This window comes from Citrus clementina, unplaced genomic scaffold, assembly GCF_000493195.1.
Source record: "Citrus clementina cultivar Clemenules unplaced genomic scaffold, Citrus_clementina_v1.0 scaffold_5, whole genome shotgun sequence".
NCBI classification, from domain to species: domain Eukaryota; kingdom Viridiplantae; phylum Streptophyta; class Magnoliopsida; order Sapindales; family Rutaceae; genus Citrus; species Citrus x clementina.
The window spans coordinates 38,117,113-38,133,294 of record NW_006262201.1 but is presented as its reverse complement, the minus strand read 5'-3'; the positions used below and the strand labels follow the sequence as shown (position 1 = coordinate 38,133,294).

The following is a 16,182-nucleotide window of genomic DNA, read 5'->3' as shown; positions in this document are numbered from 1 at the left end:
AATGATGAGACTTACTTCCATTAATATGAAACAAATTTATTCTTATTTCACAATTTGCAAAACAACGATTATAAAGAGATTGGGAGCCCCATCGGGTGCTCTCAATGGCTAACTAAAAAATGTTTTAATTTCCCTTTCTTCTTTGTCGTTCTCAATGGCGGAAAAGTTTGATTAAGTTTAGTAACAGGTACAGAAGGGACCAGTGTGAAAAAAATAATATAATGTATTTTATATTTATGATTTTATTAAAAATCAGGGAAAAGCATGTAATTATGGCAAAAAAATTATTGAAAAAAAAAACAAAAAAACCGTTTCAAGTCGAGGGTTTAAGGGGGAGAGAAAGGAGAGGCGGACACCGATTCGCAGAAAGTCCGTCTTCGTTATTCTCCACTTTATTTTCTCCGGCCTCCGTTTGTTACCTGGGAAAATACCGAAGCGATTCGTTTCGATGTCGCTTGTCAGCTCGAAAGCGGAGCTGAAACGCAGAGAGAAGCAGAAAAAGAAGTCGAAATCCGGCGGCTTCGAGTCCTTAAACTTAAGCCCCAATGTGTTCAGAGCAATCAAACGGAAGGGCTACAAAGTGCCCACTCCCATTCAGCGCAAGACCATGCCGTTAATTCTCTCCGGCGCGGACGTCGTAGCCATGGCCCGCACTGGCTCTGGTAAAACGGCTGCGTTTTTAGTCCCCATGCTTCAGAGATTGAACCAGCACGTGCCTCAGGGCGGCGTCAGGGCTCTCATTTTGTCCCCCACACGTGATTTGGCTCTCCAGACCTTGAAGTTTACTAAAGAGCTGGGAAGATATACTGGTAAAGTTTTGTGCTTTACTGGAAAGTATTTTTCTAAATGTTAAAAGTTTGAAGCTTTAGGTCCATTTGTGTTGTTTCTAGTTGCTATTAGAAGTTAATAAAGTCTTGATTATAGAAAATGAAATCAGTAAAGGGCCATTTTTTGTTTTTCAGTATTGAGATTGTTGTGGTGTGTTTGTAAGCACTTCAATAGAAAGTGCCTTTGGGTGGCACTGCTTTCTGAAATAGCATTTAATAGTTTTTTCTAAAATTAAAAATATTTGAAGTGCATTTAGAGCTAAAAGAACTTCTTAGAAAATCAGCATCAAGTGCTTGTCCAAAAAATAACCCAACTACCTTTTATCCTTAACATTTTTTTTTGTACTTTTATTTTGTGCAATTGCTGCAAAGCGGATCTGTAAAAGCACATCCTCATAAATAGTTTTATTCGATATTCTAATTTCAGTCTTTCAGTAGTTAAACACTATTTCAGTATTCAACCTATCCCCTACGTTCTGGAGTTAAGGACTTCTTTTCTAGAGTCTCTTTAAGCTATTTGAAAGCTATATTAGTGGTATGACTGCTAACTGAATAGTACATGTTAACTAATGGTTACTATTGCACTAGTTTTTTGTTAAATTAACTTGAATGGTGTTTCTTCCGGCCTGGATTGATGAAGTGTTATAATCTTTTCTCTGCTGTAGATCTTCGTATTAGTTTACTGGTTGGTGGGGACAGCATGGAAAGTCAGTTTGAGGAATTAGCACAGAACCCAGATATTATAATTGCAACTCCTGGTAGGCTCATGCACCATTTGTCCGAGGTTGAGGACATGTCCTTAAAATCAGTGGAGTATGTTGTTTTTGATGAAGCAGATTGTCTTTTTGGCATGGGTTTTGCTGAGCAGTTACATAAAATCCTTGGCCAGCTCAGTGAGAACCGTCAGACCTTGCTTTTTAGTGCCACATTACCAAGTGCACTTGCTGAGTTTGCCAAGGCTGGACTCCGTGACCCTCATCTTGTGCGACTTGATGTGGACACTAAGATTAGCCCTGACTTGAAACTTGCCTTTTTCACTCTACGGCAGGAGGAAAAACATGCAGCATTACTGTATATGATAAGGGAGCATATTAGTTCTGATCAGCAGACATTGATCTTTGTTTCAACGAAACATCATGTGGAGTTCCTTAATGTATTGTTCAGAGAAGAGGGTTTAGAGCCTTCTGTATGTTATGGTGATATGGATCAAGATGCTCGAAAGATTCATGTATCTAGGTTTAGGGCTAGAAAGACTATGTTCTTAATTGTGACGGATGTTGCTGCCAGGGGCATTGACATCCCCCTACTTGATAACGTTATAAACTGGGACTTTCCCCCAAAGCCTAAAATTTTTGTCCATCGAGTAGGGCGAGCTGCAAGGGCTGGGCGAACAGGTACTGCATTTTCTTTTGTGACATCTGAGGATATGGCATACCTTTTAGATCTTCATCTGTTTCTTTCAAAACCAATAAGAGCTACACCCTCTGAGGAGGAGGTTTTGCTGGATATGGATGGAGTTATGTCCAAGATTGATCAAGCCATTGCAAATGGAGAAACTATCTATGGGCGATTTCCTCAGACAGTCATTGATCTTGTTTCAGACCGAGTTCGAGAAATCATTGATTCGTCTGCGGATCTGAATTCTTTGCAGAGAACTTGTACAAATGCTTTCCGCTTGTATTCAAAGACAAAACCATTACCTTCAAAGGAGTCTATTAGAAGAGGGAAAGATTTACCACGCGAAGGATTGCATCCTATGTTCAAAAATGTTCTGGAAGGTGGTGAATTGATGGCACTGGCCTTTTCTGAACGTTTGAAGGCTTTCAGGTCTGTGCTATGCTTATGCTAAAACATTATACATGGATTGGTTTTCTTTGTCTTCTCTCTGAATCTGATGTTGCAAAAAATTTTAACGCAACACTGACTGATATATGCTATTAGGCCAAAGCAGACAATTCTGGAAGCTGAAGGTGAAGCAGCCAGATCAAAGCATCTGCAGGTAACATCTCGTATTTTATGACTTAAGATGTAGATACTTAGAAAGTCACTATCTCTATTGCATTTACTATAGTAATGGTTCCTCGTTCATATTCTATCTTAGCTTCTAATTATTCTTTACTTGTCATTGACGATCAGCATTTGGATTCTATGTCTTTTTATGTTTTATTTATGCCGATGACTGGCTTTCATGATAAAATTTGGAGCTTGAAGCCTTTAAAAAGCTTCTTAACTCTGTTACTTTTACTGCTACTTTCTTGTTAACTTGAAGTTTGTCAAATTCATAAAGTCTCACATCTCAAACTTTATGAATTCAAACCAACTCTCGGATTCTTCTTCCTTTAATTTACTTAGCAGATTCACTATACTTGATGTGCTCGCCACTCCTTTATGAAACATTCTCACTCCCATACTGCCAACCAACCTTGGGTCTTGAAGAAACAGTACCATAAGATGATAGTGATTGTTATCTCACAATTTTATTTATTTATTTATTTATTTGTTATTGAACAGACAAAATTGAAGAGTATATATGTTTGAGAAAATAGTATGAATTGAGAAGTTGTGACCTAGTTATTCCGGTGGAAGTGAATATTATCAAATTGTGATTTGTCAAGGTTTCAAGCTTGTGCAGCTCAGAGTTATGTTTGTGTTTAGAGACAATGTTTTATTAGAATATTCGTGGCCCAAACCTTGAGGCCTATCTCTTTCGACCAATCTACTTACACCCAAAGAGATCTGCTACCTTGCAAAATACTACTTTTGATTCCTATGTCCTTCTATCTCTCCATCCATATGTTGTTATACACTAAGATCTCTCATTTTATTCTTGTAATGCAACATAGGAGAATAATGCTTTGCATTTATTGAAAATTTACTCATAGCAATGCTGTTTGCCTGTAAATGTGGGTATTTTCTTGTGCTCGTTTGTATATTTTGTATATTCCCTATTTTATATGTACAATTGTTTTCTCCACCAGCTGATATGTTGTGTCTACCTTACCCAACTGAATTGCAGGGTCCATCTAGTCAATGGGTTGATGTGATGAAGAAGAAGAGAGCAGTTCATGAGAAGATCATTAATTTGGTGCATCAGCAGCGTTCTAGCAAAAGTATGGAAAAGGTAAACCTTTCTTGTGCATCTTGAAATTTATGTCAATACTGGATACATATCACTGGAAACTGCTTTATCCTATATCATCACAAGATTTTTGCATGGCACATATATTAATACTTTTAAGTTTATTGCCACCTGTCCAGTCAAATCTGTAATTTACCCATATCTCAAAAGGTAGGCATGCTAAAAGTTTGCTCCTATGGCCCTAAGGACCTTTACCTTGGGTCCAAAACTTATTAGTTATAAGGGTTGGACAATAAACACTGCTGGCTGTGGCTTGGATCTTGTTGGTTTTCTTCATATTGATTGACGATTATTCCTAAATAATATTATTTCATGATTTTTGTCAATGGTAATTTAGTGTCCTTTATGATTTCTTGTGTTTAGCTAAATGAAATCTTTGGTATTTTTCAGGAAGTTGAACTTGAAGCAGATTCTTCGATGGCTAAGGAGATAAAAGGTGTTTTTTTCTTGTCCAATTTTCTACCATATGAGAGTTTTTACAAAATGCATTTTGTTTCATATTTAAGTCAATTTGAAAAAAAAAAAAATCTTTCAGGAAATTGAACTCAATATGAGAAGCTTTATTGTCCTCCTAATTGTCAATGTTTGCTTAGATATTGAGCATTGCTGTTTCCTTATATCAAAAAATGAACTCACTACGATTACTAAATGCCCTTAGACAAAGCCGCGCTATGCGCTCTTGGTCTTCCTGAATTAGGAAGACCTGCGCTCACTGGCCTAACTTAAAATGCATTTTGTTCCATAGTTTAGTAAAAAAAAAACTGTCAGGAAATTGAACTCAATATGAGAAGCTTTTATTGTCCTCCTAATTGTCAATGCTTGCTTAGATGTTGAGCATTGCCATTTCCTTATATCAATAAATGAAACTAATTACTTAAAGAAGGAAGATTATAAAGAAAGACATGAGTAAACATCAATTTCAAGTACAAGCAAAACAATACAGAGAAGCAAACCATTTTGAACAAGTAAATGATTGTACTGAATTAGATTTTTCTCTAAACTAGTTATACTTCATAAAGTAAACATATTATTGCAAACATAAAATTATTTTCTGTCTGACACTTTATGTTTTGATTCTTTTGGTGAATGTTAGAAACTCATGGTTCTAAAAGAAAGGCAAAGACATTCAAAGATGAGGAGTACTTTATAAGTTCAGTGCCAACAAATCATGTAAGTATCTTCTCATATCCTTTGATGTCCGTTTTGCCAAAGAGTTCTTTTATCTTATATTTCAGATTATGATCACAAGGTTTCAGTTATAGAGTATGTTCTAACGCATATCTTGAACTTAATAACTCGACTAACTATTTTGCATATGCACTTTGTTTTCAGCATATGGAAGCTGGCCTCTCAGTGAGATCTGACCAAGGGTTTGGATTAAATAGGTAAGAGTTAATCTGAAATACTGTGATGCGCTCATCTCCTTGTGGATTTTAATATATTCATGCAAAATGGACATTCAGCATGAGATGAAATTCAAAAGTGTGAGTGCCTGACTTTAAAAACTATTGCTTTCTTCTTGTGAGCTTAAAATTCCACCTGTTGTTGTCTAATGGGTCATGGGGTTGGGGCGCCCAACTGAAACCCCAGTTTAGGGCCTGGCTGGGGCGGTCCCATGGTCCAGGTCAGTGCGGGAGTCTTGGTGATCAGCAATCTATTGCTTCTATGTTATGGATGTTTTGGTAGTTCATTTGCTTCAATATGCATATCATGTGCATGTAGATGCTTGTTTGAGTGTTGCAGTGTGACTGCATTTAGCTTTTAACTCCCCTACCCAGAACTGAAAAGCACTGAAAATTTCCTGTTCAGTTTTGATCTTAAATTGCATCAAGATGTGAAGTGCTATTTTTGAACTATTGAGCATTGTCATTGATTGATGCTAATTATATTTTTAGGTTGGAAGCTGCTGTTTTAGATCTAGTTGCAGATGATAGTGGGGGATTGCAGAAACAGAAACAAGTGTATCATTGGGATAAGGTGATTCAATGTTGATTGTTGGCTTTTTATTTTTATTTTTTAATTTTTGTTATTTTCCTTACGAATATACTTGCATACTTGGTGGCAGAGGGGTAAAAAGTACATCAAGTTGAACAATGGTGAACGTGTTTCTGCTAGTGGAAAGGTACCTTTTTGAACTCTCTTCCTTTAACTGCATCTTTGGGTATTTTTCCTACATATAACTTGATCATTTGCAATTATCCACTGTAAAAGGATTCGAGATGCTCAGGAGTTTTCACCCTTTTTGATCATTCTTTCTTTCTTTTTGTGCAGGTGGTAAAGACAGAGAGTGGTGCGCAAGTAAAAGCTACTAAAACTGGGATATACAAGAAATGGAAAGAACGGTCTCACAAGAAAGTATATCTTAAAGGAGCAAGCAATGAAGGGAATGCTGAGGAAACCACGAGCGTGCCAGGTAATGATCTGAAACTGAAATTGGAAGCTCCTTTGTTCTTTGCATTAACTTGCTGTTGGAGGGGCAATACTGGTTCGCTGTTATAATCTTTTTTCGCCTTTATTTGCCTTGAAATAATTTTTATAATGGATCTTGACTGCCTGCTTGTGCGACTTAAAAACTAATTAGACGTTGTGAGGATGGAATATCTAATTTATGGAAAAAATTTCTATCTGCAGGAGGCCGTCATCTAGGTGGGAATAATAGAAAGTTCAGAGGGGGCAAGAATCAGCAGCGTTCAGTACCTAATGCTCACGTGCGTTCAGAAATTAAAGATCTTGATCAAGTTCGAAAGGAGAGGCAGAAAAAGGCAGATAGAATAGCTTTTATGAAGGGCAAAACCCAGAAGGGTAAAAAATTTAGTAAAAATGGAAAACGAGGGAAGCCTAGAAAATAAAAGGCTAGGCAGATTGTGATTGTTCGGCATCCAATTTCCTTTTACAAATTCTCAAGGAATTATAAGAAAGGGACTCCCAGAAGTGTTTTGATCTCAACAATACATTTGTCAGCATATTTTGTTTTACTTTTGTCTAATGCTAAATCGCTAATGGCCAGACCACACAAGATCTTCCTAGTTTGAGGGGGTGTTTGTTAACCTTCTGTTGTTAGGCACTTGAATTTTGTCGTCAACAATTTGAACCATGCTTATTACATTATGTTGTATTAAAGGGGTAATTAATTTTTGTATTCAATTGATTTCATTGTATTTCATGATTGATTGGGGCGAGTGGTGGCAGCAGCTCCAAGGATTGTTTGTAGGATGCAAAGGAATGCAACTGTTAGAAGACCCTATGAGAGCTGGAGGAGGAGGAGGAGGAAGTAGAATCAACAAAAAGTACAGAGATTGAGATTATTTTGGGAAAGATTTAGTGCAAATGGTTCTATGGTGTAGTGGTTAGCACTCTGGACTTTGAATCCAGCGACCTGGGTTCGACTCCCGGTAGGACCTTTTTTTGGAATTTTTTTATATAAGCCCACAATGAAGCAAATTAAGCCCATCACATAGTTGGATCCAGAAGGAACTGATTCTCACAATAAGAAGGTCCACAGGCGGCCTAGAGACAGGTCTGATGACTTGAAAAGCAATTTGAACAAAAACTAGAATCATAAGCGCCACCCAGTGACAGTTAAAAAACTGTTTTGCTCCCGCGAAAAAGCATTTCCGGGCATTAGTTTATTGGTGTGGAGAACTGGAAAGGCAAGAGAAGCTCGTGGGGCTCAAACATGTCCATTCTCTCTTTCTCTCTCTCTATCTCTCTCTTTTACAAACACACTCACTTTTATCATCATAATATTCTCTTTCTTTTGATCTTTTCACATTCAAAAGATTTTTTCTGAATATACTCCTTAGAAAAGCCCGGGCTTGCCACAAGACAAGATCAAGATCAAGATAATTCATCAAGAATGGTGAAGGAAACTGAGTACTATGACATTCTTGGTGTCAATCCTTCAGCTTCTGAGGAAGAAATTCGCAAGGCTTATTATCTTAAGGTGTTTTGCTATTTATTGTTACAATTTTTCTTATTGATTTCCAACGGTTTTGGAGTCTTTATGGTGATCAAGTTGACGAATGAACTAATTGTTAAATTGAACTTTAAAAAGGATATCAAACACTTGATTGTTTAAGATCACAGGACCTACGGAGTCACAGGGTTTCTGCAATCTTGTGTTCTAATCTTTTTGGTGCCCTTTTTATTAGTCATGCCTTTTCTTTTGAAATTTAGTTCACTATACATTTTACTTTCCAAGAATATAATCGGGATGTGATTACAATCATTGTTGCAGGCAAGGCAAGTCCATCCAGATAAAAATCCAAATGACCCTCAGGCTGCTGAAAGATTCCAGGCAAGTTCTAAGCTCATATTGCTGTCTTAAGTGAAATGAGATCGATGGTGACAGTTCCTTCTATGTTCTTCCCCAGAATTATTGTAGTATTACTCCCTTATTCGTTCAGGTACTTGGTGAAGCTTATCAAGTTCTAAGTGATCCATTTCAACGAGAGGCATATGACAAAAATGGAAAGTACAGCATATCTAGGTATATCTTTTACACATCTGTTTACACCTTGTATTATTGGGTGTATCATTTGGTGTTTCCTGTTTAAGACTTTAATAGGCCATGTTCTATCAAGAACATTAAAGAATAATGTACATTGGCACAAGGGTACCAGCTTTTTCCCTTAGAATATGATATTGAAAATCAGCGAACAAATTTTTTGTTTATTCGCTGAAGGCACGGCATAAATTCTTCTTTTTACTTCCTATAGTGATTCTGCTCTTCTAATAATTGATGCCTTCTGTATCTCAGGGAAACAATGCTTGACCCAACAGCAGTCTTTGCTCTTCTATTTGGAAGTGAATTATTTGAGGATTACATTGGACATTTAGCAGTGGCATCCATGGCTTCTACTGAATTAGCTCGGGAAAGTGACAACCCTGAAAAACTAAATGATAAATTGAAGGCAAGTGTGTTTAAATGTCGTTTTATATTCCTATGCCTTTTAACTTTCAGGTATATCTTCAAACATTTTAGCAAGATATAAGTAGCACTTACAGACAGTGACTATATGTTGTAGGTTGTCCAGAGGGAAAGGGAAGAAAGGCTAGCAAGATTGCTGAAAGATTTTCTTAACCAATATGTTCGAGGTGACAAAGATGGATTCTTACAGCGTGCAGAATCAGAAGGCAAACGGATGTCTGCTGTCGGTAAATCAAGATAGCCATAGCTGATTATACTCAGTTTTCCATTACCATGCATTTGTGTTCTCATCTTCCAACTTCAAATCACAAAGCTATTCATTATAACAGATTAACAGTAGACGTATTTAATCATTCATTAGTGCTAATAGTGCGCTTCAATTTTGTATGTGAACACCAAAGACATACTGAAGGCAATCACCATCTTTACTCGGTGAATGATGATTCTAAATTTCTAACTAATTTCACCTGCCTTGAGAAACAGCCTTTGGAGTGGATATTCTGCACACAATTGGTTACATCTACTCTAGACAGGCAGCGCAGGAGCTTGGGAAAAAAGCCCTTTATCTTGGTGTGCCATTTGTGGCTGAGTGGGTTCGCAATAAGGGTCACTTTTGGAAGTCACAGATCACTGCAGCTAAAGGTATCACACTACACGCCTCCATCTGAGTATCAAGAGTTTTGCTTAGGAAATTCACTTTTCACTAAATTATGTTACAAATTTCCAGGAGCTTTTCAATTGCTGCAACTTCAGGAAGACATTCGCCGGCAATTTAAAGTGGATGGTAGTGGACCTGAAAATGATGTTGAAACACATATCCGGTTAAACAAAGAAACATTGATGAACTCATTGTGGAAATTGAATGTTGTTGATATTGAAGTTACTCTTTTACATGTCTGCCAAATGGTAAGTTCCTGATTCTTTTGCTGAGTGATGGTAAAGGGTCTCTATTACTTACGGTTTTAAATTTGTTTGCAGGTGCTGAAGGAAAACAATGTTAGGAAGGAAGAACTTAAAGCTCGCGCTGTGGCTCTGAAAACTCTGGGGAAGATATTCCAGGTACAGTTCTACTTGTAATACTAATTTCAGTGCAACTGTGCCGTGTATAAAATGCATTTCTGAACTTCTTTCGGTAGGACAAGCAAACAGAGAATGCTGGAACATCAAGGAAGAAGAACGCCGCTGACACAGACGACGATGGGAATAGTTCTGACAGCAGTAGCGAAGACGATTCACCAAGGGCACTTTCCTATCGAACTCCTCTACTCACTCAGGCATGTTTCAGTACTCATTAAGATCATCGACAATGCTCTATTAAAGCGTACAAACATTCTGTGAAGCTGAGTAAATTATTTCATTGGCTTTTACTTTCTCATTTTTCAGGGTATTGGAAGACTCTTCAGATGCCTCTGCAATCCGGCATTTGATGTTGATGATGATGAAATCATATATAAAAGCAAATGATGCATGGAGTGGTGGTAGCAACATACAGACAAATTGAATTGTGTTGCTCCCAAACTGATCTGCTCGCAATAATTTGCATTCCTCCTGTGAGATGATGAGTTTTTTTGGGTAAAAATATCAAATTGAGCTGAAGATTTGTTTACAGCAGAAATTGGCACAAACCAGGAATTCTCTTGTATCACACTTTACGAATATAAGAATGCACCATTTAAACTCTCTGTGTGCATATAAAACTCTTTACAGAAAAGGTCAATATATCAATAGTGAAGACTGATCATTCATCAGTCTCCAATCTCCATTACTACTGAATTCTCTTTTCGACTCCAATGGTTTTCAATTGATATTACTGAAATTTTTATTCATATGCAGAGATCTACCTTAGAGGAAACTATAATTCGTAATTCAGCTCCTTTAAGATGAAGTGAGCCTGGACATTCCTGGGCGGAAACAAGTTCACAGTAAACACTTCCAGCATATGATTCGTTTTTGGTTATTTATATGGCCTGTCTGAACAAAGGCCTATATTTCTCTAATGTTGTCCATAACCATCCAAAACATAGCCCTGACATTACAAAAAAAAATAAAATGAAATAAACAAGACCGCTAGAAGCAGCCTAACAGTCTCTTTAACTTTTAACACAACCATATGTACAGTCAAGAACGCTCATATCTCTGGGCTCTCAAACAAACCAGCTTGAAGTCTGCACTGTTCAATGAGCTGGGTGAGGAATAGAGCTAGCTGTGCGGTGTGATTGGCCGGCGCAAACGCAATGCACGGACGTCAAATTCAAGCATCCACTCATGACGAGGGAATGCCTACCAGAGCAGGTGTGAAGCGCAGGAAATGTATCACAAAGTGCCTGGACAGCTGGAGGGGTGAGAGCTGTACACTGGCTGATATTAAGACTCTGAAGCCCTTCCTCATCATACCTACCTTTCATAGATTCCCAAATTCCAGGTTTGTTCTTCACTCCGCTTTGGGCAAGTGAATATATTGCTCGGTCTGTGATGTTGCGACAATAGTACAGACCAAGGGATCTCAAATGGGGACACCCATTTGCCAAAGCAATCACACTATCATCTGCAATAAAATCGTATAGAGGTAAGCATTTCCCGCCAAAACATGCTGAATGAACTTCAACTCAACAACTATTTTCATTCATTAGCTACCACTGAAAAGCTATAAACTTTTTGCATTAAAACCAGGGTCAATGGATCATCTTTCTCATGTACAATACCTCCAAATGGATGCCGAGTATTATCCTAAAAATGTTAAATATTAAACTGAAAAAGAAGGGGGGAGGGGGGAACCTTAATGTTTTCCCAGCTTTTCTACAAGCTACATCAAGACTTAAGACTGCAAAACCTTAATGTTTTCCAGAGAAAATGGTGCATATATCCCCAAGAATTAGGAATCTATTGTTGAATAGAACCGCCATTCCCTTGGAAAAGAAAGGAATCATATATACAATTAAATAAAGCAACCAATTGAACACTCGCGTTTAACTACACAACAGTTTCTAGAAGGCCTTATAATCACATCAGCAGATGAAATACCTGTTATACATACACAGCCACACAAGTCCAGGGATCTGAGATCAGGGCATCCATATGCTAAATTCATGACTCCTACATCACCAACATCCTCACACCATCCCAGATTTAAAGACTGCAACTGATTACAGTTACGCCCAATAGCCTGCACATAACCTTGTAGCTTAACAGAACTGTTTCACTTCTTAAAAGGCAAACAGAACAACATAGGTAAACGTTTTGTTTATACCTGCAATGCATAATCAGTTGCAGCTTTTACACATCCACAAAGATTTAAAATTTTCAATTTCCGGCAAAAACCACAGAGGTATGCAAGGGCATGATCGCTAAACGATGTACAACCACTGATGTTGAGTCTAGTGAGATTGGGACAACCATGAGCCAGGGCATACAAGGACCGGTCACTAAGCTTGAAGCTTTTGCTAAGGTCCAGGTCCTGCAAATCATGACAAGAATTTGCTATAGCCTCAACTGCGTTATCCTCAAGTTGTGGCTTGTCTTGACGCAGCACCAAAGTTTGCAATTTCGTGAGCTTAGGAGCAAGAGACAGAACCAAGTTGTTCATGTTGTTCTTGCACCTGAGGACAAAGATAGTGGCAGCTGATGATTAGCAAGTAGAATAATCTATCAGGAAACTTCTCATCAGAAGAAACTAAAACACAATGATATCATTCAGTCTGTTGTTATCAACTTCACAAGATGCCTTACACAAGCTAGGCTCTGCCTAAACAGAAAATCCGAACGCATGAATTAATCAAAAACCAGGAAAAGCCATCTTGCATAGTTTCACAAAACATATGTATCAGTAAAATTTCTTTTCCTGAGAGCTAAAATAGTTTCATAAAACAAATGTATCAGTAAAATTTCCTTTCCTGAGAGCTAAAACCCTAACATACATAAAAGATGCAAACATACAAACAAACAGCGTCACAAACAAAAACTTTTTGTGAAATAAAAAATTAAACACACCAAGAGAGGGACAGATGGGTGAGACCCAAGCAAATGGCATCCCTCCATCCACTACAAACCCCAGAAGCCACAATCACCGTTGGTTCATCAACAAGCGAAAGAATCCTCAACAGTAGCTCCATGGGAATATCTTTCCACTCAGTGATCACCACGCCATCCATTTTCACACCGCCAGCTCTATCAGCACCAGCACCAGCCATCATCATCTTCTCAAAGCACAAGTTCAAGTCCTCACTACTCAAATTTGTTGCTTCTCCCACCATTCTTGACACAGCACCGCCTTAACTGAAGTATACAATTTGTTTGCCTTCTTACGATTGCCGATTCCTTTATATCTGCTGTAGAGAGAGAGAGAGAGAGAGAGAGAGAGAGAGAGAGAAACAAAGGGATAAGGTTATTGCAAGTACCACGAACCCAATAAAACGACAACGAATTCATTTGACGAGACCAAACACTACCATGTGTCAAGAAACTAAAGGACTCCACAGCATCTAACACATAGATCATCAAAACAATAACAAATAACCATAATTGAATTTGAAATTTAAAAAATTCAAGGAATTAACAACAAAACCTTTATTTAGAATCAACAGAGATACCCTTTTGAACAAAATATGATAAATTACAATTTGCTTGAATTAGGCTCAATTCCAAAGAGAAACTGCAAAAGTTTTTTTTCCTTCTTTTTTGGGCTCAATTTAATAGAAATTATCAATGAAACGTTAATTAAACCAGGAAAAAAACAGTTAAATTCTCATTTGGTATTAGAAAATATCAACCGACTCTGACTGGAAAACAAAGAATGTTTTTTATTTGATGAGACTCATTATTATTTTACAGAAAATGGGAAATTAAAAGAAAATTCATTCACGAATATGTGATCATATATAGGCACAAAAATGAATTAATGACGGTACTAAAACTAAAATTTTGAACATACCTCTTTCTAAAAATAGTTTGTGCGTTCTCGAGAAGATTGATGAAGCTAATAGAGATTGGACAGGGGGTAATGACAGAGTATTAATAACAAGACACATGAAGGAGGGAAAAAAAAAAAGAAAAAAAAAAGGAGGGAGAAACGGGGCAGAGGATTATCGACGCGTATTCCGCCACGTGTCGATGATCTGCGAGGTTGATGCGATGTTAAAAGAGGTAGGTCCCACGTAAAAGTGGGGCCATGTTGCGTTTTCGTGCATTTGATCGTGATCCGAATTCGTGGTGAGGTGCAGTCGGTCAACACAAGCAAGAAGAGAATCAGACGCTAATCACTAGCACAAAGTGAGAACAATTTATAATAATAGATTCCTTAATTGGTATAATAGTTAAATTGTAACATAATATTCACATTTACATCAAATAGGTCCCATCGCATAATGACCATATTACACTTGCCATGTTTGGAGATCATCCAAAGCAACAATTAAGAGTATTTTGGTCGTTTAACAAGGAGCTTACTAGGGTTGGTAATGGGACGGGATGTGATGAGATTTACCAATCCCAGTCCCGTCCCATATATGTAAGTGGGATGAAAAAATGTCAAAATCTTCTTCTTATAATTTTTTTTGGATAAAAATATGTCATAATCTCATTCCAAAAGAGATGGGATCCTGCAGGATCCCATCCCAATTGGAAAAATTTATATTCTTAATCGGCAATGAGATGGGATGGGATTGGCAGATGGGATGAAATTTGTCAATCTCACTCCCGTCCCGTATATGTATTTGGGATAAAAAAATGTCTCACTCCCGTCTCTAAATTTTTTTATGGGATAAAAATATGTCTCAATTCCATTTCATCAGGAAAAATTGTCATCCTTAGAGCTTAGGGACGAACTTGATACAAATGAAAAATTCACGCTATTCTTTGAAAAAATGTAAAAGTTTAAGGATTCGTAAGTTATTGGCCCTCAAATGAATACTGCAAGGAATAATTAAAAAAATGAAAAAGGTCAGAAATTAGAGAATAATAGTTAGTGGAGGAGAGTTCCTCCTATTTGTGTGTAGAAGGTTCTTTTGTTTAAAACCGAAGCCGCACCTTAAAGCAATTCCAAAGGCTCTCTTCCGGTTTTTGCATCTTTAACATGACTTGCAATAATGAGTATAAAGGTTCGAATCTTCATAAAAATATTTATGGGATTTATTTATAATTCTTTCTCAATTATTAAATAATTGACTGGAGTCAGTCTATTCTTTAAGAAATGTGAGTAGAGTGGACAACCCTCGAATATTTGAGAGGGTTTGAAGAATTTGGGCAGCGCTTCAGAGAAGTACATGCCACGAAGAATATCCCAAATGTAGAATCTGTTTGTAAATATTAATTATAATACTTACAGTCCTGTATAACAGTATTCAAAAAAAAAAAACCATGACTTGCAATAGCATTTAGTTCAATAAAGAGAATTCTTACACTTATAATAGTGAAAGTAAAAGTTTGAATCCCTATAAGAGTTTTATAGAGATTAATTTTTTATTATTCCTTAATTATCAGAAAATTAAATGAAAATATTCTCTCGTTTATGAAATGTGAGTGGAGTATGTACTCTCGAGTATTAGAGAGGATTTAAAGAATTTGATGAATCTGATGTATATATCAATTGTAATTCCTGATGTAATATTAATAACAATAAAATTTTAAAAAAAGCGTATGTAGAGAAATTATAAATCTGAAAATAGATTGAAAATTGGAAAAAAAATTGTTATTCACTTTCGTTTTCACAATTGGTTCATGTGGTGTGTTAGGGTCAGTTTAGTATTCTTCTAGAATTTAAAAATAATTAATATTAGTTGTACGGTAGAAATAATTAGTTTTGAACAAAAATCAATTAAATGTTTAGCAAAATTTATTTTTAAATGTGCTGTAAATTTTAAAAATAATTATAAAATCTTACTATTAAAATTAGACATAATGTTAAATTAAATTTATTTAAACATTTATAAAATATTTTTTATTGTGTACATATGATAATTTGTAACTAAAATAAATATTTATATTTTTTTATTTTTTATTTTGTTATCTCAATATAATTGGTAATAATAATAATTTATTTAAAGTTAATAATTTTATTTCATAATTAATAAGGATAAATTTATATTTTTATAATATATATATGAAGATATATATATAATTATATTAAGTATAAAAATAATTCTCAAAATCAAATTTTAAAAAGTTACTCCCTCCTCTCAAAATGTGTTGTAGGATGAGGTGATTTTAAAAAAAGAATTTATAAAAAAAAAACAATTTCAAAGAGACCCTTATTTATGAACACACATGTGCTCATGGGTGGACACGCTAAAGCC

General features: G+C 36.4%; 3 protein-coding genes and 1 non-coding gene across 5 annotated transcripts; 3 read left to right on the top strand and 1 right to left on the bottom strand.

The window, feature by feature from the left end:
• The first annotated feature begins 308 nt into the window (after window positions 1–308).
• LOC18042690 (putative DEAD-box ATP-dependent RNA helicase 29) lies at window positions 309–7,105 on the top strand. Its single transcript, XM_006434274.2, has 11 exons — window positions 309–809; window positions 1,493–2,654; window positions 2,769–2,826; window positions 3,844–3,948; window positions 4,357–4,402; window positions 5,060–5,136; window positions 5,299–5,351; window positions 5,862–5,943; window positions 6,032–6,088; window positions 6,238–6,379; window positions 6,598–7,105. The coding sequence occupies exons 1-11, from the start codon at window positions 449–451 to the stop codon at window positions 6,813–6,815; spliced, it is 2,361 nt and encodes a 786-aa protein (XP_006434337.1). The 5' UTR covers window positions 309–448; the 3' UTR covers window positions 6,816–7,105.
• A 190-nt stretch (window positions 7,106–7,295) lies between these two features.
• Window positions 7,296–7,367, top strand: TRNAQ-UUG. Its single transcript has one exon. It is a non-coding gene; the product is annotated as a tRNA-Gln (tRNA).
• A 455-nt stretch (window positions 7,368–7,822) lies between these two features.
• LOC18040144 (chaperone protein dnaJ 10) lies at window positions 7,823–10,956 on the top strand. Its single transcript, XM_024184156.1, has 10 exons — window positions 7,823–7,909; window positions 8,204–8,263; window positions 8,373–8,455; window positions 8,726–8,879; window positions 8,994–9,123; window positions 9,380–9,538; window positions 9,624–9,802; window positions 9,875–9,955; window positions 10,033–10,170; window positions 10,280–10,956. The coding sequence occupies exons 1-10, from the start codon at window positions 7,823–7,825 to the stop codon at window positions 10,358–10,360; spliced, it is 1,152 nt and encodes a 383-aa protein (XP_024039924.1). The 3' UTR covers window positions 10,361–10,956.
• LOC18042943 (F-box protein SKP2A) lies at window positions 10,813–13,930 on the bottom strand. 2 transcript variants are annotated; one of them, XM_006434270.2, is made up of 5 exons: window positions 13,824–13,930; window positions 12,884–13,221; window positions 12,144–12,492; window positions 11,918–12,059; window positions 10,813–11,441 (listed from the first exon to the last, which is right to left on the bottom strand). In XM_006434270.2, exons 2-5 carry the CDS (start codon window positions 13,144–13,146, stop codon window positions 11,071–11,073), a joined length of 1,125 nt encoding a protein of 374 aa, XP_006434333.1. In that variant the 5' UTR covers window positions 13,147–13,221; window positions 13,824–13,930; the 3' UTR covers window positions 10,813–11,070. The 2 variants fall into 2 exon arrangements, with proteins under 2 accessions (XP_006434333.1, XP_006434334.1); XM_006434271.2 differs by having other exon boundaries at window positions 12,884–13,218; window positions 13,824–13,924.
• Between the last annotated feature and the right edge of the window lie 2,252 nt (window positions 13,931–16,182).